The sequence below is a fragment of the Melanotaenia boesemani genome, chromosome 3 (genome assembly GCF_017639745.1).
Source record: "Melanotaenia boesemani isolate fMelBoe1 chromosome 3, fMelBoe1.pri, whole genome shotgun sequence".
NCBI classification, from domain to species: Eukaryota; Metazoa; Chordata; class Actinopteri; order Atheriniformes; family Melanotaeniidae; genus Melanotaenia; species Melanotaenia boesemani.
The window spans coordinates 16957830-16983079 of record NC_055684.1 but is presented as its reverse complement, the minus strand read 5'-3'; the positions used below and the strand labels follow the sequence as shown (position 1 = coordinate 16983079).

Here is a 25250-nt window from a genome sequence, read left to right as displayed (position 1 = left end):
CCAGGAGGCAGACAGGTGCAGGAATCAAAGGTTTAATATACTGCTAACAGGGACAGAAAACCAAGACAAACAGACTAACTCTAAAGACAACACAGAGATATGACGGCAATCTGACAGTGAATAAATGAAACCGAAGGGTGTGTATACACACTGAGGCGAACTAACAAGAAGCAGGTAAAGTAAATTAGCAAATTAAACCAGGTGAACTGATGAACCGGAAGCAGGAAGTAAAACATAATACAGCGGGAAAACTACAAAATACATCAAGACAGAACTCAAAATGACAAGACTAGAAATTAAGACTATAATAGAACTAAAAACCCTCGACATAGTGGAAATTTCACTAAACCGGAATCATTAAATCATTGCATTGTTTAATATGCTTGCTAATGTTTATGGCTGTTAATACATGCATTCAATGAAAGTAAATACAGCAGACTGGACAAGAAGCTGTGGTTATCTGGGAAAATATCATCAAAATATTCTATAATAGAACCTGACCTCCTAAACCACCATGAGTTGTTCTGCAAATTGGCAATGAAAGGAAACACAGATGAACCTGTGAATTCTGCAGCACAACTTTCTGGGATTCACATAACCACATCAAAGTTCCTATCACTTCTTAGAAAGCACAAATACGCTGGAAATAGCTGTGATCCCTCCACCTAAATAACCAAACTAACTTATTTAAATAGCATATAAAGCTTTGCCATTGAGCTAATGCAGTTAATAAGTTAGATGACATGAACATTAGCATCATCTTTAACATAAAATCTACAAATTCCAGTTCTATTCTTGAGTTTAACTAAAGATGTCTGTATATGATGAGATAGCACTATATGAAGAAAACAGCTGCAAATAAATGAGCTTCCTCTTTGAAAAGACTTTCAAATTAAATAGGTTGCTCTATCTGGCCAAATGCACATTTTATTAAAAAGCAGTTTGTTTTGGGTTGCAGATCAAATCTGAAGACAAAGTTTAATATTTTGTTGTAATGGTAAAATCAATGTATTTTACACTATGCATTAAACCTTGATTATAACACTAGAGCTCACAAATTAGATATTAGAATCCATGCTTGCAGTACTACTATAACTGCAAGTATGTCTCTTTTCCAGAACAGACATTATGCTTCTCTCCTCTGTTGTTAGAGATGATGTAATTAGATTTTTTTGGATGAAAAATAGTTTTTGTGTACAGGCTGTTCTTTGTCTGTGGTTCATTGCATTGTTACTTTGGAATGCAAATAAAAACATCTGACTTTAATCCACTATTGTTGAAGCCTAACTGAATGTAACGCCACACAATAGTCCGGTTGGTGAAAAACAAGGGCAGACGTTTACAGGTTTCTTTGTTAATCATTTCTATGTGTGTGGTGCTCTGCGTGTCAGCGGATTATTGTGTGAGAGTTCGTTAAAATGATGAGCTGTCAATAAAGTCTGTTTTGTTTTTTGTTTTGTTTTTTCCAGGCCACATGAGACTGTGGTGCCTCTGGAAGACCCTATTGTAACTGAAGTGACATTGACGCTTCAAGAATGGGCTTTACTATGGAAACAACTTTATGTGGTAAGCAGCAGAGAAAAAATATCTATGTGCTTGTTATGTTTCTGCCGTTCCTCTGGACTGTAAAACAAATAGTTTCATTCAGTTGCTAAAACATTAAACCCCATTCTCTGAACCAAATTCTCAGTAGCCTTAATACAGTTTTCAAACTTAAACTCTCTTTTGGCCAAACCTTAACCACTGTTCAGGTTCTTAGACACAACTTGTAAAACTCATCTGCTCTTTTTTGCAAAAACTTTAAAAACATTCTCATTCACTAAACACTTTTCATACTGTGATACACTTCTGTTGCAAAACTGTAAACACTGGCAGCAAAATGTGAACACAACTCCCACATAGCTGCCATCTTCTAAACACAACAACTGAACACACACATTTCTGATAATATGATCAGGCCAACTGTTAGTTCAGAGTGTACAGATGGAACATGTTCATCATCTACAATGGACAGAAACATACAGAAAGATGGAGAAGGAAGAGTTTATGTGAAAGGTGGTGGACTAGGAGTAAGAGGATGAGGAAGAGGCAGAGGAAGACCAAGAACAATCCTTGCTGATGGAATTTGGATGGAATGAGGGAAGCATGACAGACAATCTAACACTCAACCCAATCCGAACAGATTCTTTATGGTCGGCATCATCAGGATATTCAGAGAATATCTATAGTAAGAACTGCAATGTTCATTGCAATACTGTTTGTGGAATTCCTCTGTAAGGTGAAGGACTGCGGTGCTCTCCTAACAAGAACCACTCATTGTTGACATGGTTGTTTAACACTATATGAAATCCAGCTGATAGTAATTGAAGAAAATGTCAATGCTGATGGAATCAACAGTGTCTCTGTCAACTAGTGACCATGTCCTCCAACACAACACTGAGCATGAAACAAGTGTACAGAGTTGCCTTTGAGTGCATCTCTGCAAAAAACATAGTATGTGCAAGTAAGTGTGTAAATGTAAGCGTAACCTCCACACATTGATGCTTCCAGTACAATCCTGCGTTCATAGACCTGCTGTTACTGTAGGTAGTTACAGTTGCTACTGTTACAGCACTGTAAACTAGAATGTAATGGACAGTACATAAATGTAGAGGGAATCTACTGTAAATGTGGTATTTCAGAAGTCTGTCTTTCTGTATTACTTACTGTACCAAACTACATTTAATCCATATTTAGAGTGTTTGAACTGGCGAGACCTTGAGCAAAGATGTGGTGATGTGACTTAAGTATAGCAGTAAAGTGCTTTTATTATTTTTTTTTTTTCTTTGTTTAATGACTAAATATACAAAATTTGGAGATCATTTTGACTTTTTTTTTCTGGTAAAATACACATTCTGAATGCTACTGTATGTCCTAAATAATTTCATGCAAACATAAGTTTCAGGAAATGTGTTTCATTAATTGGGAAAACTGTACAATAAGTAATGTAGATGCTTATACATAAATATTGAATTTGTCCTACATGCAAGACATTTTGTCTCATTCGTAAAAAAATCCCTCGTGTAATCTCCTTCCAGTTAGAGTGATTGCAGTAATTACATCTTTTTCATAGCTGCAAAACTGTTTTTGACACTTAAAATCAAACATTTTGCTTTTGCTTTAGTTATAAAAAGCAGTCACTGTTAGTTGGTTCTATTTTATACTTGGCAATACATCCTTCAGGGGACCTCCACTTTATTCCCTTTGGTGAGATCACAGCTGCTGGTCGCTAGATGTCTAAGATGTTCAATAATGATAATGTCTAACTGTAAGCATTGTGTCGCTCAGTGGGACGTGATGTTTCCACTCAGTCACAACTTGCATGCTAAGATTTATGCTGTAAGACATTTGCAGTAAAACATGTTCACACAGGCAAATGCTGATTTCTCTGCTTCTTGTTTTTCAAGAGATATTCAGAGTAACTCACATTTGCACGCTGCTGCATAAATGTTCCTGGTGAGACATCCACATCATTGTAGCCCCAAGTTTTTTTGTTTACATTAGAATTTTCCTGTCTTTCTCTAAGCTGTAGGTGCATAAGCATGTGTGTGTCTTTCAGCTTTAAATTTAGAGAGGAAGGGCGACTGTGAAAAAAGGTGGTTAAGAACTCAAGATGCACCGTTTTCTCACTCTCATTGCAACCAGGCCTTGTTTTAAGCTCTGCCTAACACTCTGACATGCTAGTTAGACTGTTTTCTCACTGATTTCTTGACTTAACTTATAATGACCTACAAAGTTCTGTCTTCTTAAAGACAGATTTTTAGGGGTGTATTTTTGCATCTGTGTCTGCTTCAGTGCTGTTTCAGAGCCAGTTCCTAACTTCAGTCAGTTCTATGTGTCTCAAGCACTAAAGCTCCAGGCCTAAAAACTGGTGCTAAAGTTATACCAATGAACCAAATTGAAGAATAGTTTAATTTAGGGGCTGGTGTTGGAAAAATGGAGCCAAACCAGATCTAATAAAATGTTAAGACAACCATGACTAAACTGATTTAGTTCAGTTCTGATGCTGGCCTCTGTCTTTTTGTTGGTGAAACCTTTTCTGCAGTGTTTGGTTGTGTTGCTCTGGCTTTTTGATCAAAGGACATATGGAGCAGGAATGGTCTAAAGATCTGCTGTATTCAATCTAATACATGCACTACCGTTTACTATATTAATTAAAAAGTTCTCTTCTAACTGATCACAGTGATGCATACTTTATTTTTTTTATTTTTTTTCCCGATGATATAAAAATAAAACATTATTGACAACTTTACATCGTATATCTTGCCTGAGTGGCTCAGACTGTAAAGCCTGCCAGTGGTCACTGTGATCTCTACCATTCAGATGATTCAGATGTAGGGATGTTGCTCCCAATTAATCTGTAAAGACATTTTGTCTTGTTCTACCTCCTATACTCATCATCTGTTTTTTTGTTTTTGTCATTTTTAGGCCATCTGTCTTCTTTCCTTTGCCCTTTTTTTCACTGTCACAAATGTGATTGATCGGAACTCCATCTGTACCTAAATGGATAGAGAAAAAAGGATTCTGTTATTGAAGTCTTTTTGAAATCTAAGTCACTGTCACTGTCCCTTGTCTTCTGTATGTGTTCTGAGGGTTGCATTCATCACTCATCTTCCTCGTATCCTGCCAGCCCTGTCACTCCATGCTTTTCTTCAGAGTTAACAGACTTTTGTCTTTGCTCCCTGCCAGAGTTAAAGAGATGAAAGACAAAAATATCATTGTTGGGTTCTGCATGACAAATTTTCTATTTCCATCCTGACAGACCTCACATTAGAGTCCTGTTAATGTTGCTATAAATCCAACAACAAGAAGTGCTTGTGCCTTGTATGGATTGATAAAGTAAAAGATGGGTACTTAATAAAGACTGCCTGCTGTTCATGGATTCAGTCGTAGTGTTCATGTAAACAAAAAATAAGAAAATACTTGAAAGGATAAGAAAAAAAAACCTAAGGATGGAGGAATCGAAGTATCGAAGCATGCTAACATAACAAGGATGTGTTTTGAAAGAAGAGAAATGTAGAGAGGTGCTTCCACCGACTTATTTTCTGACTTAATGAGGAGATATGCCAGTGAAAGCGGAAGATGTTTTATGTTGGAACAAAAAATTAACAACACTTCTGATTACTAACTATGACAATAAGTTAGTTTTGTGTGTTAAAGTGTCGCAGCAAAAATGTAGCTTTGCTGATACCTATTGTAGTGGAAATTACCCAAAGAAAAGGGAATTTTAAGTAGTCTTTCTGTGGATAGTTTTGGTCAACGATAAGGTCGTGAAGCTTTACACAATTGCAGCTTAGCTTAAAATGTAAGCAGTGATGCAAGATTGATGTGATCTGATGCATTAATGTTAAAGGCTCTGGAAGCATAGAGACCAAGACTTTATTTGTCTGAGTCAGTTTGCAGAACTCTCAGACACTATGTTTTTATTTTAATGTATTAAATTGTATTATTGTATTAAATGTCCATCCCTATTAATGTATTTTTAGCTCCATATAAAAAGAATATTTACCCTGTAAATAAACATTTACCAGTCACAAAAATCGACCTGGTTTGCTATGCTTCCTGTAAGTTTATCATCTTCTTTCAGGAATTAGAACAAAGAACTTTTTTTTTTTTTGGCCAGTTTCTACATTGAAGCTCTATCTAACCCACATAGCAGCCAGATCTGGGCCATGTAAGGGCATGCCACATGTGGTTCGGTCGTGATTTGGTTCATGTGACCCAGATTGTCCATGCAACCTATGAGAAGATTGTGGTTGAGCTTATGTTGCCCATCTCTGTCTCTATTAGTTGGCATTTATTTCAGTGATTTTTGTTTAATATTAGGACATTTTTGGTGGTTTTTGAAGTCGACTAGTCAGGCCTTTAAAAAACGATTAGTAGTGACATTTTCATCACGTCGTCAATAATGGAATGGAACAATGCTCCAAATGGAAATTGTAAAACGTGTGTGAGATGTTATTTATATATTGCGTGTGTTCAGGAAAAAAGTTTTGTTTCACATTGTAATATTTTTAACATTGTATGGGCTCAAGTGTCCTTTATTGTTTAGCAGTTAAATGACAAAGTGGGTCACTCAGGAAGACGTTGGATTGAACCTGGGATGGCTGCTTTTTGTTGGGTAGCGGCTGCTGTCCTATTTGAGCTAAACACCGTGTCCACAGGAACGTTTAGTGAAAAAAAAAAAAAACAGTTATTTTCCTCGTCTTTTCATCTAGTTTTTTTGCTGCTGAAGCAACATTTCTGAGGGTTTAGCGACTGCTGCTCTGGTCTGTTGTCTCCACTATTAGTGAAAGAAACAGAAAAAGCTAGTAAACTGTCCACCTCCACACCGACGTCGGAAGCAAGAGAAGTGATTACGCCTGGTTTAAGATGCAGCTAGCTTCAGGGTTAGCTCCCTCACTTTGCCCAGTAGTGATGAAGCAGACATGAGACTCTGCTGGAACTAGAAGAGCTATATGTACATTAGCCTGCCATTGCTGAAATTGTTCTGATGGCACAGGGCCACCAGTGTGTCTGCAGCTCTGGCCCATGTGTGGGCCACCTCTGACAAACCAGATCTGGACCAGTATGTAGAGTCAGTATGGGCCAGACCAGTTTTTCTATGTGAGGACCTTCTGTTCATCTTTTCTGATGTAAACCATATTATTAATATTAACATCACATCCACCAGAAACACTCATAAAACAGATCTTTTGTAACATACTGTATCCATCAAGGCTGATGGCTTTTAGTGAATATACTTATCCTGAAGTCCTAAAAGTTTTTCTCTGTTTTCTAACTTTCTCTCTCACTCTTACAAACACACTAATATACATATTCAAATAACTGACAGGTAACCTGAAAAACACTATAAAAGCATGAAAAAGTGTCTGAATGACCTTGATAAAAACCATTATGTTTGCCAAGAACTCTGGGTCAGATCATCTAAAAGAACAGCATGTCTCATAAAGTGTGCCTGGAATACAGTAGTGACCAAAAGTGGTCCAAAAAAGAATAAAAGCAGCCAACAACAGTGCCATGGATACCCAAGACTCATTAATTTGCATGGGGAGCAAAGGCAGACTTGGTAAGTGCAGTCCCACAGAAAAAAACTAATTAAAATCTCAATTATGGTTATTATAAAAGGTTTCATAACAGCATTCTTTGAAATGAGTTGCTGAACTAGAGACCAGTCAGGCTGAGCATGTGCTTCCCTGTCCACTTTAAAACATTAGATTTGCACATGAACGGCAGAATTGGACCATGGAACATTGGAAGGTGGTGGCCTGGTATAATGAATCATGTGTGATTTGTTTATCTGGGGAACAGCAGCAGTCCACTTTAGGAAGAAAGTAAGACAGCAGAGGCATGTAGTGCTCTGAGCTGGAACATCTTTGAGTACCACATATGTACACATAGTTTCAGACCATGTACACCACTTCATTGACAGTGGTATTCCATCATAACAATGGCTTGTTTTTAGTAGTATAATGCACACTGTATCAAACATACAAAACTTATTAATTTATAGTGTGATGAACAAGACAAAATATTAGTGTTGACTTAGTTCCAAATAACCTAATTAATTGAACATTTGTGCTGGAAAACAAAGTCTGATCCACTGAAGCCTCATCACATCTTTACAGTTGGTATCACAGGTCGGAGTTCATGTCTCCACAGGTCAGAGGTGCCTTAAGGGCACAATGTTAATGCATGAAAGGATGCTAACAGTTGTCCACCTCGAGTGTCTTGCAGAGGCACGTGATTGAACCGACAGATACACACTGATGTGAAGAATTCTTAGTAACTGGGTGTTTTATGGTTTTGAAGCTTGCAAAGGTGACAAATGCAGCAGAGCAGAAGATCTGAGTGACACACACAAACACACACACATTCTAGATCTGGCAAACACAACACCCTTACTCAGGTGCACACAATGGTGATATGACCTTTGATGCATTCTGTCAACACTGTTGCACCCTTGTCATTTAGGGTCCATCTTTAGTGAACTCACAACTTGTCTTACGCTCTATCTGTCCATGGTATGCGTGCCCTTTACATGCTGCCATAGGTGCTTTACATATTACTTATGTGAGAGAGTGCGTGCGAGAGAAAGAAACAGAGAGAGACAGTATCCAAGATCCTGAAAAAAATAAATAAATAATGAGAAAAAGGTTTTGTCAAGAAACACTAGCATAACAGAGGAAAACCAAAGGATACAAGAAACTATGTACCACAGAATTAGAAATAATAGAGTTCATCTGGATTATCTGGGTACTATGATTGGCCTAAAATTAGGAAATACCAAATTTGTGTCCAATTGGTAAACAGGTAAAATACATAAATGCTTACTGAGCTGAAATTAGACAATTCCAGAGGAACCATAAAATAACTTCCATTTATCATATTTATGCTTTTGTTTTTTTTTTAACATCTGCCTTTGCTAAGCAACTGTCCAGTGGACCACCACTACATTTCATTGTTCATGGTCACCTTCCACTGGATTGTACATTGTTTTCAGGATCAATTAACACAAGTAGATGAACACCAAGGGGGTAAAAGGTGGTCGATGGTCAGCCTTTTAATGTCAACACATTAGTTGGCATTGTGCACAGTAGTCTTATTCAGCTTCTATTGTGCCTAAAGATGTTTGCTTTATATTACTGTCTATTACTTACAATGTTAAATTTTACACCTGTCCTTTTCTAAGTGTGTTTGAATAAGAACAAGCTGTTACTTAATTATTTTGTCTCCTTTTTAATGTTTTTCACTCTCTGTCATCTCTTAAATGATGTCAGGCTAGATGGGATGATGTGTGCGGTTCTGAATGTGTGTGTGTAGGCAGGATAGATGTGTGAACAAGAAAGATGGAGGTGGCAGAACAGTGACAAGTAAACAATGATGGATGTGGAGTTGAGGATAAATTAAGGACACATTTCTTTGTTGTGAAATGTGCAGACAGGATTGCACGGATGTCTCTGTGTTCAGAAGCTGAGACAAGAGAGAGAGAGGGAGAGAGAGAGAGAGAGAGAGAGCAGGAGGAGTGACAGGAGAAATGCAGCAGGAGGAGGCGGAGGGAGAGGATTTATCCTTGTCCAGTGTCTCTAGCTTTATAATGAAAACAGGTTTTTGTGTTGCCACACGGAAGCATAGGAAAATTAATGCAGACCCACAGGGGCGATGGATCAAAGGAAAAATATATATTTGATATGGATAGAAGAAAAAAGTCCAAAAACTGGTTATATATTTAGTTGAATCTATTAAGTTTAAAGTGATTTTACACATTTATGTAGAGGGAGAAAGACTTTTATATGACAGGAGAAATATGTATAGTGTTCAGTAGTGAGTGGTTCAAGAAAAATGGTCACAGATAGATAGATAGATAGATAGATAGATAGATAGATAGATAGATAGATAGATAGATAGATAGATAGATAGATAGATAGATAGATAGATAGATAGATAGATAGATAGATAGATAGATAGATCTAATAGAGAAAAATTTCATTTTAACTGGTGAGAAAACAGAATATGGCCAAAGACAAAAACGAATGAAAGGAAGAAAAGAATAAAAACACTTTGTGGAGAACTTTCATGAGTGAAACTACTGAAAACCATGAGTCATAGAGGGATATTATCCTCTTTGCAAAGTAAAATACTGATAATTAAAAAAAAGAAAAAGATTGTTCTAATGATGAGTTTTTTCCAGACTGAATATAATTGGTCTGATCCACATGTTTGTTTAAGAGCATGTTTCTGCAGTTTGTCAAACAACAGAAGACATCAACTTTAATTAATCTATGAAACAGTTTCTGACTGCATGTATAAGTTTGTTCTCATTTATGACAAACTAAAAATACAACAGAAATGTTCCTGTTCAGACCTCGACAAAGTTTTTTGTTACACTGCAAATATTCCTATTACTGAAATGTTGTCTCATTCCTTGTCTAAATGTATACACATCCTTTTTCAGTGGCCAGAAAAGCAAGTGCTACACAATTATTGTGCAGCTTGATGACACTCGAAGGTTGACTGCAACATTAATTTTGACCATGGCATCTATTGAGTAATTGTTAGGAGTCCCACAACAAAACACTTTTCCCAGATATTGTTCCCAAACTTTTCTGACACTATCAAACTTTAATTTTTCTACAAAGTATTGTTAGTTTTTGTTAATTTTTTTTATCCATAGGACTGCTTTTTTCTTGCTGTTTTACAACCAAAATGTCAGTTGTTTGATGTTATATTTCAGATGAATATGGCAGGTTAATGATGTATTGACATTAAATAGCAGACCTATACAGTTGATCTCTGTACAGCAACATCCTCAATTTCAGTGTTTCTTAATTCTGGTCCTCAAGTACCACAACGCTATATATTTTAGATATTTTCGTACTCCAACAGACCCGATTCAGATTAATGGACCTCCTCATGAAGTTCTTTGCATGCCTGTTGATGAGCTTCTCATTTCAGCCAGGTAAAATGTGCAGGGCAGTGGTACATGAGGACCAGAACTGAGAAAACTCTCTAGTTATTTTTGTGGATTGTCAAGTCTTGTTGCTGCCTTTGTTGATTTCACGCATTTACACACATCGTGGCTGAGAAAAAAAAACTTGGATTAAACAGCTCAAAAAAAAAAAGAAAAAAAAAGCAGACTAACAGGATGACACAAAAACAGAAGGTGGAATTGAGAGCAGCGCATTAAAAGGTGAAAAGCCCTGGAGGGACGTGTCACTGAGTGTTGCAACATTACAGAAATGTTCATGAGAAAAAAACAAGAGGCAAAAAAAAAACAACAAAACAAAACAAAAAAGAACATACACACACACATAAGAAAACATGCTTGAAAAGCTTCCACACATAATAATATCACACCTGTCCTTCCTGAGTTGATCCTGAGTTTTAATAAACTAAGCATTTCAAGACTCAAACATGGTAATGTAATACTAAGAACAAACCTCAGGGCTATGTGAAAATACCAGGTCCACAGCAAGCATGTCAGCATTAAACAGTGGCTATTTTTACTCATATGAATATTTGAATTTGCAGCTTTAATTTGCCTAAGTCCTAGTTACTTAGTTAGGCTGCACCATGCTTATGACCAACTTATCAAGGGAAAATAAATCAGATGTACAAACAAGTTCAAGTGTTTTAATTCATGTTTGTAAAAGTAGGTTAGTAATATATATATACATATAAATTTTTTTAAAGCTTTTGGACTTTTTGGGTGACAAGGCTTGTACTTGTAAATAGAAAAGAAGCTAAGAAGATGGATACAGAAGAGATAATACTTGGAAGTAGCAGAAAAGAGGTCATGGGAACTGGTGTTACTGAAAATGTACAAAATCTACAAAGCGCCAAGTCAACACCAACAAGATGCAACATGATGGAGTGAGAAAAGATAGGATGCGAGAAAAATGACATAGATAAGATAGACAGAGCGATTATCCAACAAGTGCACATGAACAATGCAAAGCAGAAGAGATGATGAGAGGAGGGCAGATCAGTGGTTTGGCGAAAGACGAGTTTAGGACTCAAAAGAATGACATGATGGTCAAAAGAAGTAAGGAGCACAGAATAAAATTACAGAAAGAGGAAAGAGAAAGTTAATGGCTTGTGAAAGAAAACGTGAGGATAAGGTCTGAAAAATTCATTTATTGGTGAGAAATTACTTTTGTGGCCATTTTTCTCAGTTGCTTTTGTTCATTATTCACATCAGAATTAACATTTGAACAGCAGTCAGTGCTTTTCTCAAAATAATTAGTACAAACTGCAGAACCTGGTGGATAACCTGCAAAAGCATGCCACTTGCTAAAATAGTTCATTCCTCAAAAGTAAGTATTCATGTCAATGAAACTGCCAGAGCCATCAAACTGAAAAGTCCTCTCACCACTGAGTACGAACTAGGTGCTCAAACAGCTTAGTCATGTTTTCATTTCAAATCTACAAGTCTGTAAGTGTCTGAATACAAAAATTCAGATCTCAGAGACACTACTTGAAAATGCCCATGACAGCACTACACACTAGATGTACAGCCATTTGACAACTACGGTAAAGTTACATGTTACTGTAGTAGAGTAACTGAATACATGACACAGAATACATTTGTTTCATATTTTTATTTCATACACTCTTTGCCATCTTATAGTAATTTGTTCACAGCATTATGAAATAAACATACACTTCAGTCACTTAGATAGAACAAACTTTAAGTATCAGACTACTATCGGTTTTCAGTAAACAATATACTACTGTAACAGTACATACATGCTATCATCCCTTGCGTTGCAGACAGTAAGCTATCTCCTCGACTCTGCTGTGATCTCTTTGCATCCTGTGTCCATGGCTGCTAGCAGAGCCGTTTTAGTATGTGCACGCTGGTGGTACACCTTCCACCTCCAGGCAAAGAAAAACTCCTCTTAAAAGATTTAATGAAAGCTGAGGGTCAGCTGAGAGTAGCAGGAGATTATTATAACAAAACGTTTAAAATCTGCTTGACAGATTCTGATAACTAGTTTAACTCTTTTGTATGTAATGACCCAAGTAATGAAACAAGGACTATTAGGTTTATGGAGATTGACTATTCTGCTGGTCTAAGTATAATTCATTTAGACTAATATGACCAAAGCAAATGATAATGTCATGAAATAGCAGAGAACTGTATGAAAGCAAATGCTTCATGTCCAAAAGCATTTGCAATTTGATCAATGCAACGAGAAATGCTACTCCGATGTGCACAAACAACTAATTGCTGTGGAGTTTAAACTAATAGTTATGAGGATGTAAATGCTGATGTGAGAAATGCACCAAAGCGACTGAGAAAAACTGGACATGTCCAAACAGATGTATTGGCACACAGAAAAAGAGAGGGGGCGCTAGAAAATTTATGGACTTGGTCATTTATGTAACTGAGCAGGTTCAGGACTTTGCTTTGTGTGTACTTGACAAGATCTAGAGTTTGAGCTAGCAGCCTGCTGATCTGTGTTTCATCAAAGCCAGAGTCAGAGTTTTCCTCAACATTTTCAGTGCTTTTATTTTCAAGTTCCATTCAGAGCTGAGCATATGGCCTCTGGTGGGAGTTCAGAGCTTTGTAAGCTCATCATTCACTCACACCAAAGCTTTCTGACTGAGACACACTCCATATATATAGCTGGTCGAGGCAGATGGCTTCCCTTCCTCCGTGGTTCTACTGGAGGTTTTTTTTTTTTTTTTTTTTTTGCCTAAACAAAATGTATAGAAACATTGCTCACTGCTTGGAAATATCGTAGCCCCAAGTCACTTCTCATTTACCACATAGTCCATTACTTTTACACCCTGACATTTTGAGAGAACAAATTTTAATCCTGCAAACTTTTCCAACTAGCTAAAATATTCTCCTATAGAGTGTTGGCTATGTTTTATGCATTACCCTTAAAAATTCCTCAATGCTGACATCTACACCTAGCAATGATGATGCAAAATAACAGTGTTCTCACATCACTGCATCTCTGTTGTGCAAGCCATTTGGTGTCTATCAAAGAAGCAAATGAGGGTGTGATTTTAGTCACAGCTGCAGTTTGCTACATAACACCCCATAAATCTTCAGCATGCCACTTTTACATCAGGGTTGCTAAGCAGCTGCTGACTGCGGCCTAATTTTTAATAACGTGTTTATTGGTATTTTTCATTTTGTTGATGGTAGATGCAGTAGAGATTCAGGGAGAGAGATCAGGGTATGACGTAGAATAAAGACTTGGAGCCACCTGGAGCTTAGCCATAGACACTGTGGTTATCGAGATAAAGAATATTAAACTATTTCTGCAGGTTAGGAAATTTAATTTTATTGCACACCCTTTTAAATTTTCTCCCATTAATACATTTAAAAGAAAAGAAAAAGGGAGCAGCTCTACTGTAAGACAGCAGTTATTCTTCATGTTGTGGTTTGAATAGTGAGTTAAGAAGAGAAAAAAGTTAACTGGCAGCCTCAACAGAAGCTTCCAACAAAAACTTGCTGAAATGGTTCATTTCTGTTCTTTGTTTTTTGTTTTTGACCTGAGATAAATCTTAATTGTCATTTTTGGAAAACTGAGGGAAGTTTCCCAAAGAGTTATGAGTTGTTTTTTTATTTATTTATTTATTTAAAAATAAAAATTATTTTAAAATCTGGAATTCAGCCTTAAAGCCCAAAAGAGCCAAATCAGTCCAGTCTGTCTTCTGTCCTGTAGGCCCATGTTGTCATTGCTTTGCAGAGTTTGACTGACAGCTCTCTGTAGTAAAGCAAACAGTGCCCTGTTAAAACACTACCTCTGGTCTTGACCACTGACACACATATTCTCATGTCCGCCTGTCATGTCTGACAAAGTGTGTGGAAAGAAGATTGAATAAGAGGCACAATCTACTGTAACCACACCCCCCCTCAAAAAAAAAAACAAACTGTTGTGCTAAGACAATGAAAAGCTAACCCACAACTTCCCATCAGCAATCTAATTATAGAGCTGCCACGGAGGCGACAACCAATCAAACGGGTCATCAGACTGTCAGTTGTCATGAAGCAGCTAATGGCAGAAAGGGGAAGCCAGATGGGAAAGTAAGCCATAAAGTTTGCAAATTTCCATTATGATTTACTAAAATGAAAGAGGAGTAGCTTCACCGGCTGGTGCACTGTGATGGTGTGCTGTAAATGTATGGGGAATTAGTATCAGTATCTTATTGTATTTCATTATAAGTAATCAAAGCTGAATAATCCTCTGCCACTAATAAAATAACAGTTAATGTGGCAAGTTAACAAGTAAGAGTTTAAACAGAATATAAGAAATATCCTTTGTTGCTGTTGCTGTAAGTTGCTGTTTAGTACAGTCTTCTTTCTTTCTTTCTTTCAGATGCAAAAAAGCAGATCATCACCATTCTGCTTTTTTGCATCTGGAGAGAGGGGCCTGTGAAGATTTTAAAAATTTTCTTGTGACACAAAGGAGCATCAAGTTTACCTTTATGTCAAAAAACAAAACCTGGTTTTCCACTGTGGGGGGTGTTTTAAGTTAATTTTGATCCACAAAATCCATTTTCTTTTAAAGAAATTTTAAAAATGACTAATTTTAACAAGAGTAGAGGTGGTTTTCATCACAATTAAGTAATACTATGTTGTTTACAAATAGGCAGCCATCCGCACTTCCCCTTTAATAATGTAAATTTTTTGTAACTCTTAACTCAGTATTTGTTATATCTATGCATAACTACTCACATAAATTCTAGCCCTAACCACACACTTTTAACTCTGTGGATCAGCAGTTTCTAGAATCACTTCCCACTTGTTAAGTGATTTTGAGCAAATAAACATTAGTGAGATGTAAAAAGTGGTCAGCATCACCAGAAAGTTCCATCTTTGTTTTATAGTTTTTCTCAATTGCTAAGACACATTTCTCGAAATAGGACTGGGCACTATATTGAGATTTTCAAATATATCGAAACTTTCGCAGATGTGATATAAAATGAGGGAATATCGTTTATATCGAGATGGCTTGTTTAGCGTTAAAAGCATCTTTTCTTTTGCATTTTGCACAGCTGTATTTTTGATATGATCATAGGAGCATTAAATTTAATAGAAAGCTACCTTAATTTCAGTCTAATGTTTTAATGCACATGTGCTGCTGATCCCTAGTAAAAGTGTATTTAGCACTGAAGGCTGTAAATTAGAGCTGTCTATTTGTTTTTTTTTTGTTTTTTTTGTTGTTTGTTTTTTTTATCAAAAAAACAAAAAATTGAGATTTATATATCGTATATCGTGATTCAGGTAAAAAATATCGAGATATAAAATTTGGTTTATACTGCCCAGCACTATCTCGAAAGCTTCTCTCCTTTTCTCCAAACTGTGAACACAAAACCCAATTTTCAAACTACATTCACAAAACCTCAGACTGTTCTTGAAAAACCAAACTCTCAACTTAAAACAGTTTAATCTGTGCCCAAAACTGAACTATGTTGTCGAATTGTGCCACGAGGCAATCAAAATTAAAAAGGCAATACTCATGACATGAAGCTGTAGAAAAAAAGGTTAATTGTTCACTGTAGGCTAAATGGCTTATATCAAGAACAAAACAAAAACCTGCCCATTACGAGGTTTTTGTAACACAGACTTAAAATAAATATGCTGTTAAAGAATATCAAATGAAAATTTATAGAACTTCGTTACATGCAAACATTCTGTAGGATATACAGTACATATATACAGTATTTATATACACAGACACATACACACACATATAAATAGACAGACAGACAGACAGACAGACAGACAGACAGATAGATAGATAGATAGATAGATAGATAGATAGATAGATAGATAGCGTGACTGATTCAATCAGTGGGTTCAGGCAACTGAGCAGTTGGTTCATACAATGGGTTTAGTGTTTTAGCAATTGAGAAAAACTGTAACAAAACATTTAATATTAGTTCTGTTACACCACAAACACCACGGAAACGATTGGAATGAGTGTAGTTTTGTTTTTGTTTTTTTCCCTGCTTATTGGATCATGAAAAGGTTTAAACCACCCCTCTCAATCGGATTGAAAATCCTCTCTGAACGAGGCTGATTGGATGAGCTGATGTGTTTACATGACACATTTTTATTCTGATTGGATGTTCGATCTGATCAAAAGTGCTCCATATAAACACAGCTAGTAGATACGTTTACACGGACAAATAATCTATCCTATTGAAATCAATCTGATATGCGCAGTGCCTACTAGTTCGGAAGAACAGTTTTTTTTTATTATTATTAACATTTTGACTGTTGAAATGCTCAATAATCCTTAACTCTTTCAGCTTCTAACAAAAACCTTATCCACCACAGTTCTGTTTTGCTGCCGCCATTGTTCAAGTCACGTAAGCCCGATGTGATTGAAGCATGTGCAGAAACAACATACACCACAAAACGGTCAGAATGACTGTATACGTGGTTATTTTTTCCTGCTAATCTAATCATGAAAAAGTTTAAACCCCTGCTGTCGATCAGATTGAAAATTCCTTCGAGGCCGATCGGATCAGCTGACAAGTTTACATGATATATTTTTATGCTGATTGGAAGTTCAAACGAATTAAAAGTGCTCCATGTAAATGTAGCTATTGTCTCTTCAAAGACTCACCATAAAGAAAACAATATAAGGAATAATCCTGTACTCAATGGTGGTATGACCAGCTTTCTTTGTGATGGTATTATTTTATCATATTTATTCTCATTTCATTTGATCTATTTCATTTTTTGTAATTGAATTTATTGTTTTCTGTCTATTTATAGGCACGGTATGTAACTTACTGTACTTAAAAATATGTGTTTCTGACTCGTTTAGACGCTGCAGTGAAATTTATTATTTACATTCCTGGAGCTGCCTTTGTCCTGCAGCATCAGAGAAATGGCACCTCACAACTTCTTTTTTTCCTCAGACACAGTCCATCACTTTACTGTTGTGTTCCACTTTATGCACCACATCACACACTAGCAACTCCATATCAACACACTGGCTGCTTTGATTGCAAACCATGACTGATTTATTTTAAAAAAACGTAAGTGGACATTATTGGAGGAAGAAAGGAAAAGAAAGAGAGAAAGGGACAAAGCAAGACTTTTACTGACTTGAGAGGACACAGAGTAAAGGTAGGATGCAGGATGGATGCTAAATTAGTTGTTATAAGGGGGCACCTCACTAAGAAAGTCTGTCAGTGTTCAGTAGTGCCTCTTTAAAGTGTGTACAGTTAGAAAACTGCTTTTGCTGAAATGTGACATTACATCTTGTTTTCTTAAGCCTACTATTAGAATATTGATTGTAAAAGTAAAATTAGGCTACATGAACTGTTATTTTGAGAAAGTTACTGTTACAGTTAACACAATAAATGTGAATTCACTGGTTTCTAAATAAAAACTGGTAAAAGTCTGCCACATTTCTGACATCTGGTTGGTTCACAAAAGCATTTAAAGCTCAAGTTAGCCGTGAGCTCATATAATGGTCATCCCTTCTGCTGCTAATCAGAGAAGGTGTAGCACCTCAAGATTACTTCAGGTGAAACCTTTACACTGTCAGTATGTGATCAGTTACATGCCTGCAGATGCAGATCACTGATGTATTTGTTCATATTTACTACTTTGATGAAAGAAGACTATATATCATACTATAGAGGACACCATTCTCTTCATCTAGGAGTCAGAGCAATTAACCAGGTGGAAACCAGGAGGGGAAATGGTGTTACTTCTTTTCCCCTGAGGTAATGCAGTAGAGGACACATTGTTGCTGGCTGCCGCCCCCCCATCTCAATCTCTTTCAGACTCTACTTCTACCTCCTTTTTTCCACAAACACACAGCTATCACACCCTTCATTCTATAGACTCTCTGAGGTCAACATCCTCAGGATATAAGCTTTGCTGTCGAATGTCTTTATCATCAAACATGCTGTATATCACATAGTTTCTATCTTTGAGAGGACACCTCGTCGCATCTCTCTACGGCTTTGTGCACTTTCTTTACCATCACAAAAGTGGAAAGGAGCTGGAAGCTGTAGACTGGCCTGTGGGTGGATGGGTGGCACAGAGGAGGGGTAAAGAAATATGGAGACTGGAGCGGGTCAGAGGAGGAGAGAGAGGAAGAATCAGGCATAGGTATACACATGGACGCACAAGCAGAGAGAGAGCGATGGTGTTGCTACAGTACATTGTGAGTGGGTCTCAAACCGTTTGACAGGCTGTGATTTTCCTTTCGTCTGCTGGTTTGGATCGCTGTTTAGTTTAGCATGTTGCTGGTGTTCGAGTCCTCTTCCTAAAAGAGGAAGGAGAAAAGTGAGCAGGGGAAGATTTATCGTCCCTCCATCACACCTGTAAGTAGCTGCTATCATCTCTTACAGTTGGAGGTGTAGTGTATCTGTTTTAAAGTAGATCTTCAGTCATTCAAATGTGTGTTGGTGTGTGTAAGAGAGAGTTGTTCACAAAGAGGAAAAGTGCATTATTTCTGCACTTTAAGCTTCACATCATGTATGTTTGTGGCTACAGGATCTTTAGACTTCAGCAAGTGCAGTGTCACATATTTGCAATGGTGACTCACCCATTGTTGCCATAGTGATGAGGCAATGAGGCATAGAGTTGCTGTTTTTTTTTCTCTCTCTCTTTTTCTTTTTTTCAGATTCATGTGAAGTATATAAGAATTTATTTGTCTAATCATCTGTCATTTATGTCTCGTTTATTATTTTGTACATCGAAATGATGTAGCTGTATCATACATGGTTAACTTCATGTAGTATCTACCATCTGGTAGTTCTACAAGCAAAAACAAAAAAAAAAAGCACCTTAGAATTTTTTTCAAATAAGGCTGCAGTTTTACTTACTATAATTTGGGTTGATTGCCGCTTCTACCTTTGGTTGTTATTCTCGCTGTCTGTTACTAAAACAGCTAAACAACTGGTGTCTAATAATATCCCCAAACGGAGACATTTTAGCTGTTCACATGTTTCATCCTCTTATTTTCATGATTTTACTTAGATTACATCCGTCTGACTGAGCCTCTCCTTCACCCGATGTTCTGTAAATAAAACTGTACATAAAACGATAGCAGCTTAAAATATTAATAAAACACATCTCAGTCAGTATTAAACTGCAGTCTGTGTGGATTCTGAGATGTTGGATAGTTTTAGCGAAATATTAAGGTTAAATGATGTGAGTAAAGTTAGGAGTAAATTTATGTTATGCTGAATTACTTGGTATTCCCTCCTACTTTGGTTATACAGAAAAAATATATGGCTAAAAATCAACCTTCTGGTGCTGGGAAGCTCAACTGGTTGAGCAGATGCCCCAGTATGGTGGCTAAAGGTCCTTCCTGGATTCGGTCTGGGTTTGACTCCCAACTTGTGGCACTGTGCTGCATGCCGTCCCCCTCTTTCTGCCCCCTTTCCTGTCATTCAAATAAGAGCTACCACTACCTGAGAAAAAAATCTTTAAAAAAAATCAACCCTCTGTTTTTTTTAGGAGAAATATCAGTTTTCATTGTTATTGTGAATAACTGCTAAAATTACATGTGACAAATCCCTCCTTTGTCTGTAGTAATTGTCACTTTTGTCCATCCAGAGGAACAGAGAAAATCATGTGTGAATTCTTCAGTTGCAAAGCGCCCAGCAGGTGATGGTTGTGTTAAATTGTTAACCCACATATACCAGGCTCTGAGTGAAAGCACACTTTTCCCATTTCTTATCAGTCGGTGCTTGTTTCTCTTAAGCATTTCCACGATTCTTCTTCTTAACCACTATAGAGTTAGTTTTGCAACCATAATGAGCCCAGTCCATTTTTTTCTAACTCATACATTTGGATGTTTAATCTTGAAATTTGGCATAATTAGGGGCATGTCCTTTTAAGTGACAGATATCTAATATCCGTGGCAAGAAGGGAGAGTGTAGCACAACCGTAATTTTTAGCCAGCTAACGGTTAGCTACCCTTAGCTTACGGTTGGCTCAGTTAGCTCTTAGCTACAGGCAGTTCAGAGTTTGATGGGCGTCAATCATCCACACCCACCTTCACAGTCTCCTTCTCAGCTCCACCTATTTGCCCATTTTTGGATTTTGACGCTGCCAAGATGGCGATGGTGGAAACACACAATGAGCTTCAAATCAGCTCTTCAGAACCTACAAGTGATGTCACGGAGGCTCCGTCCATCTTTTGTATACAGTCTATGGTTCTTACAATGGATCTATTTCTGCTCTCTTTATGAGTATGCAAATATAATCCCTTGTTATTCAGATGTGAAGAGTGATGTAATTTTTTTATTTATTCCTTTTAAATCTGGGCTTTCTTCCCACACTAATATACTGCATCTATATACAGTGTACAAATCTGTATACTTATATACTTTACAATACTATATAAAATTTTTATATTTTATGTATTCATTTTTACTCATTACATCATATTCAAAGCAAAATTATGTCTGATTTCTTAGCATACACACTAAACAAGCCACATTTTGGGGACAGCCTTGACTCAGCAGGTAGAGTGGTCATCCTCCAACCAGAAGGTCAGCAGTTTCATCCTCAGCAAGAGACTGAACCCCACAATGCCCCCGATATGCTCATCGGTGTGTGACCATAGAGAAAAAGCACTACTTCTTGTAAATAAAGTTCAAATATGCTGTAAAACACAGTACTGCTAGAGTGCAGAATGGATGGATATAAAACATGCTGTAAAGCACTTTTTAAACCTGATTAGAAATATGCTATACAAGCATTAACTTTTAACATGGACACAGTCGTCTCATACAATACAAACAAATTTATGCATTAAATACAAAATAATAAAATAATTACTCAGGATAAGATGTGGTATTACCAATTTGAGCCTTATACAATAATACCAGGACTTCTCAAGTAATTCTATTGACGACTGAAAAGTTTGAAGTTGTAGACTTAGGAAAGGATCTTTATTTTAGTTGTTAAGTTAAATCCTCACAACATAAAGTCTTAAGTAATCTCAGTTATATTGGTGTTGCGACTGTATTTTACAGTCGGAGAGGAAGCTGCCCTTCCTCTGTCCAACTCTTGAAGCACACACAGCATGCGATAAGACAGGCTGGCATCCCTGCTATCGCTTCCTGCTGCTGGAATCACTGCGTGTTTTGGCGCTGCAAATGTGTGTCTCTTGTATGTGACTTGGCAGAGTTCAAACAAAGTCATGAGAGGATTTTGGATAGATAAGTTTTACAGACAGAGAACTCACACACAATCCCTGGCACTATGCACAAACATACACACAACACATACAGCATGCTCCATGACATTGGGTTCCTGCAGAAAGAGGTAGCCTTCACCAACTCGGCAGTCAAGGACATTCATTTTCTTTTGCAGATGTTGCTCTGCAAAGTTAATGGTAGCGTTAGTGAGTTAGAAGAATAATATTAATTTCTATCAAAGTTTGACTTGTGCAATGTTAACTTTTATATTTATGCTTTAAGAACGCTGCAGTTTTACTGGTCAGTAATCCCAATAATAGCTTTACAGATATTTTACCAACAAATATCAGAAACAATAGAAATCTTGATGAAATAAGTTAAACCTAGTAAATCCTCACATTATATTCCTTGCCTTTTTAAAGATTGTTTCCACATTTATACATACACTGATCCAAACCCAAGTGATCTACTCTATTTCTTGATTCTACATCAGCTGGGAATTCTGATTTCTGATTTCCAATTAAAAGAAAAAGAAAAAAGCTATCAATCAGATTTTTTTTAAAATCAATAATTCTGTTTCTTCATCCCTAACTTTTAGATTTAAATTCCTCATGAAGGCGTTTAACAATGCATGCCTCAACTCCTTCTTTTTGTGTATGTTGTTCACTTTTCAGTCTTTTTATTCACATTTTTGTTTGAGCTCGGTTTGGTGCAGAAAACCGACAAACATCTATTTGTGTATCTTTTGTCAGCAAAAGATCACTGACACTGAACTCAACAGAAATTCGGCATGTCTTTGTTCTCCTTCTACTTCTTTCTCAAATCACATATGCTGCATAAAAGCCTGCTTCTGTGTTAGGTAAAAGAAATTTGGGATTTTGCAGAAACTCATTAGTGATGGCCTGATTGTTACCCAGCACTGTATGTGATGTTGGCTACCTGTTTATTTACATATAGATGAATCTGGCAGCTGTTTCTTTTTGTGTTACCCTTTCTTGCAGCACTGCCATTACTATGGTGGCAAGTCCTAATTACCTCGTATCTGCTACCACCTGCCACCATGGACAGCTGGACTGTTAACATTAGAGAGTGGTCCACAGTTATTCTGTTTTTCATATTAGTTAAGCATCAGTGCATTAATGTAAACTATGCTTCGTCTGAGAGAAACTGTTTTGGAATCTAAAACACAAATCTTATTATTAAAGGTTATCAAAAGTTGATAAAAAAAATGGCTTCAAACTTTTCCAAAGGTTGTCAGTTTTCTATTTTGTTAGATTTTGACATAGTTTTATTAGTCTTTAGGCTGCAGGACACCACTGTATGTGATCTGTTTATGTTACTGACCCAATGATTTTCATTTCTTTGTCACACCACTGCCCAAATAAGAGAAACTGTCCTTGACACAGCACAAGCTTTTTGTCACAGTAAAAATCAGCTTATAAAGCCTTTCCACCAGCTTTCAGTCTGGCTTTACCCAGCAGCATTTACCGTGACAATGAAAGCGACTGAAACCATGTAAACATACACTTCTGTACCAACGAGGCTGGGGAAAATGCATAGTTGGTGCTGTTTGTCCCTTGCTGGTGGCTGTAGTTTCAAGATGGCAGACCATCATGGTGCTGCCCAACCGTCTTACTTTACGAATGTAAAATTCTTTGCTTACGAGAATGTGTCAGATCATTGGCGGAGGTCATAATACACCAATGATAACACATACAGTATATACATGCAGACACCAATTTTAGCCAGTAAACAACAGGAAATGTTACACAATGTCCCTTTAATAAGGGATTCTGACATAGCACTTGCATCATTATGTTAAAAGGATTATTCAATAATAGACCACCCACAAGACTGCTGTGCATCAAAAAACCAGCAGATTGTAGTATTACCGAATGAGTTGTTCAATTGGGCTTCATGTAATCAACCTTTTGGTGGCCAGACAGACTCAATACATTTACAGAGCTTTTTCACACCATGACTACCACTGAGGTTTGCATTGCATCTTCAGGAAGAGCAAATATTAGAGAGATTTTCTTTGCTGAGGTGGTTTTGGATGGAAAAGGACTGTGCAGGCCTGAAAGGTTGTGTTATACAACTTCCTGGTTATGTCCTACAAGATAACAGCAAGGGAGTTGCACTAGTTTGTGAAGTATTGCCCGGTGAGCTGATGGAAGACAGCTTGTGATTTAACAGTTGCAGTTCAGAATATCTCCCAAATTAGTATTTACTCTCAGCAACGCCATGGTCCAGGGCAGTAGCTCTCAGGGACACGAGATGGAGATCCCTGAACTAGTGTTTCTCAATCAAGTCAAAGTGTTAACAGAATCAATTTGATTGCTTGTTATCCTTCAGAAAGAATTAATAACTTATAATTTAATTTAAGAAGACATCTTAGTGTGTTTTGATGGTTTAGTGTTTCTTCCATTTATGGTTGGAGGATGCATTAACATGAAAATCCTCTCTTGTTCTGATTTATTCGAAGATAGCAGCAAAAACATGTAACAATAACAGCTGAGCAGAGGAGACCAAAAATGAATACAAAGGCTCTTTGTTCATAGTCTCTGGTGATGTGTCTCAGCGCTTTTGTTTTCAGTAATGCCACAGCTGCTTTGACAAGCGTGAAGATGAAGCAGGGCATTTGCTAATGGATCAGAAGTGTTGAGAATGTCCCTTCTGGTTTGGGAAGTGCCTGGCTGACTCACATCCTATTAGGAGGCTTCAAAATGATAACTTCCCAAAGTAATCAGTTACACATTACAAATTACTTGATTGAACTTGCAGTCACACTTGTCAGAGTGGGTTAATATGCTATGAGACAGCAACCTGGAAACTGTGCTGATGAGTCAGCATTCATTTCTTCAGTTACAAACCAGTTAAAGACAGAAAACACCCTGCCCGACTAAAAGCCCGAGCTGTATCTGCAATCACACTTAATTAGATAGTGAATAGCCTGGAAATATCAGTCACAGTTTGAAATGATTGTTGTGGCTTGTTTTGTTATTATATAGGTTTTCTCACTGGATTCTAAATTGTGGCGTACTTCATGCATACACCTGTAAGCCAATGCTGCTTCTAGCTCAGGTTTTGCTCTGCAAGCTTCTACCAACAGTTTATGTATGCTGCCTGCAAAATATAAGCAAAAAAAAGCTCTAACAGAGTTAACTACACATTTAATATATTTATAATTCAATGTCTTGATCTCTAATAAATAAATGCAAAACTTCAAAGACGTTTTAGAAAGAAATCCACTCTAAATTATTGTGTGATTCAGTGATTTTCACTTGTTCTTATAAATATGAGTCTGATTCCTAACAAAGCCTCACATGATGGAGAAACCTTTGATATAATTGCAGGGTGCAACAACAGAAAGCAACAAGCTTTTGCTCTATTGCCTTAGTTACCAGGTCAACAAATACACCCAGGTGATAACACAACTACTTCAGTGCATTCACTTTAGAGGAGAGAAAAATCTAATGATCTAACCCATTAGTAACCAAGGAAAGCAAGCAAATGGCAATCCTGATCTAAAAAACAAAGCAATTTACAGTAATAACTTT

At 37.0% G+C, this 25250-nt stretch overlaps 1 protein-coding gene and 1 long non-coding RNA gene across 2 annotated transcripts in view; one reads left to right on the top strand and one right to left on the bottom strand.

Moving 5' to 3' along the window:
• The window catches only part of LOC121636950 (dedicator of cytokinesis protein 3-like), a 135829-nt gene that overhangs the window by 52828 nt on the left and 57751 nt on the right, over nucleotides 1-25250 (top strand). The window contains exon 9 of the mRNA XM_041980818.1: nucleotides 1470-1566. Within this exon, the coding sequence (XP_041836752.1) occupies nucleotides 1470-1566 (97 nt within the window). The remainder of the gene's footprint in view (nucleotides 1-1469; nucleotides 1567-25250) is intronic.
• LOC121636573 lies at nucleotides 8423-23422 on the bottom strand. The gene is made up of 3 exons (XR_006009750.1): nucleotides 23332-23422; nucleotides 14431-14433; nucleotides 8423-8434 (listed from the first exon to the last, which is right to left on the bottom strand). It is a non-coding gene; the product is annotated as an uncharacterized LOC121636573 (long non-coding RNA).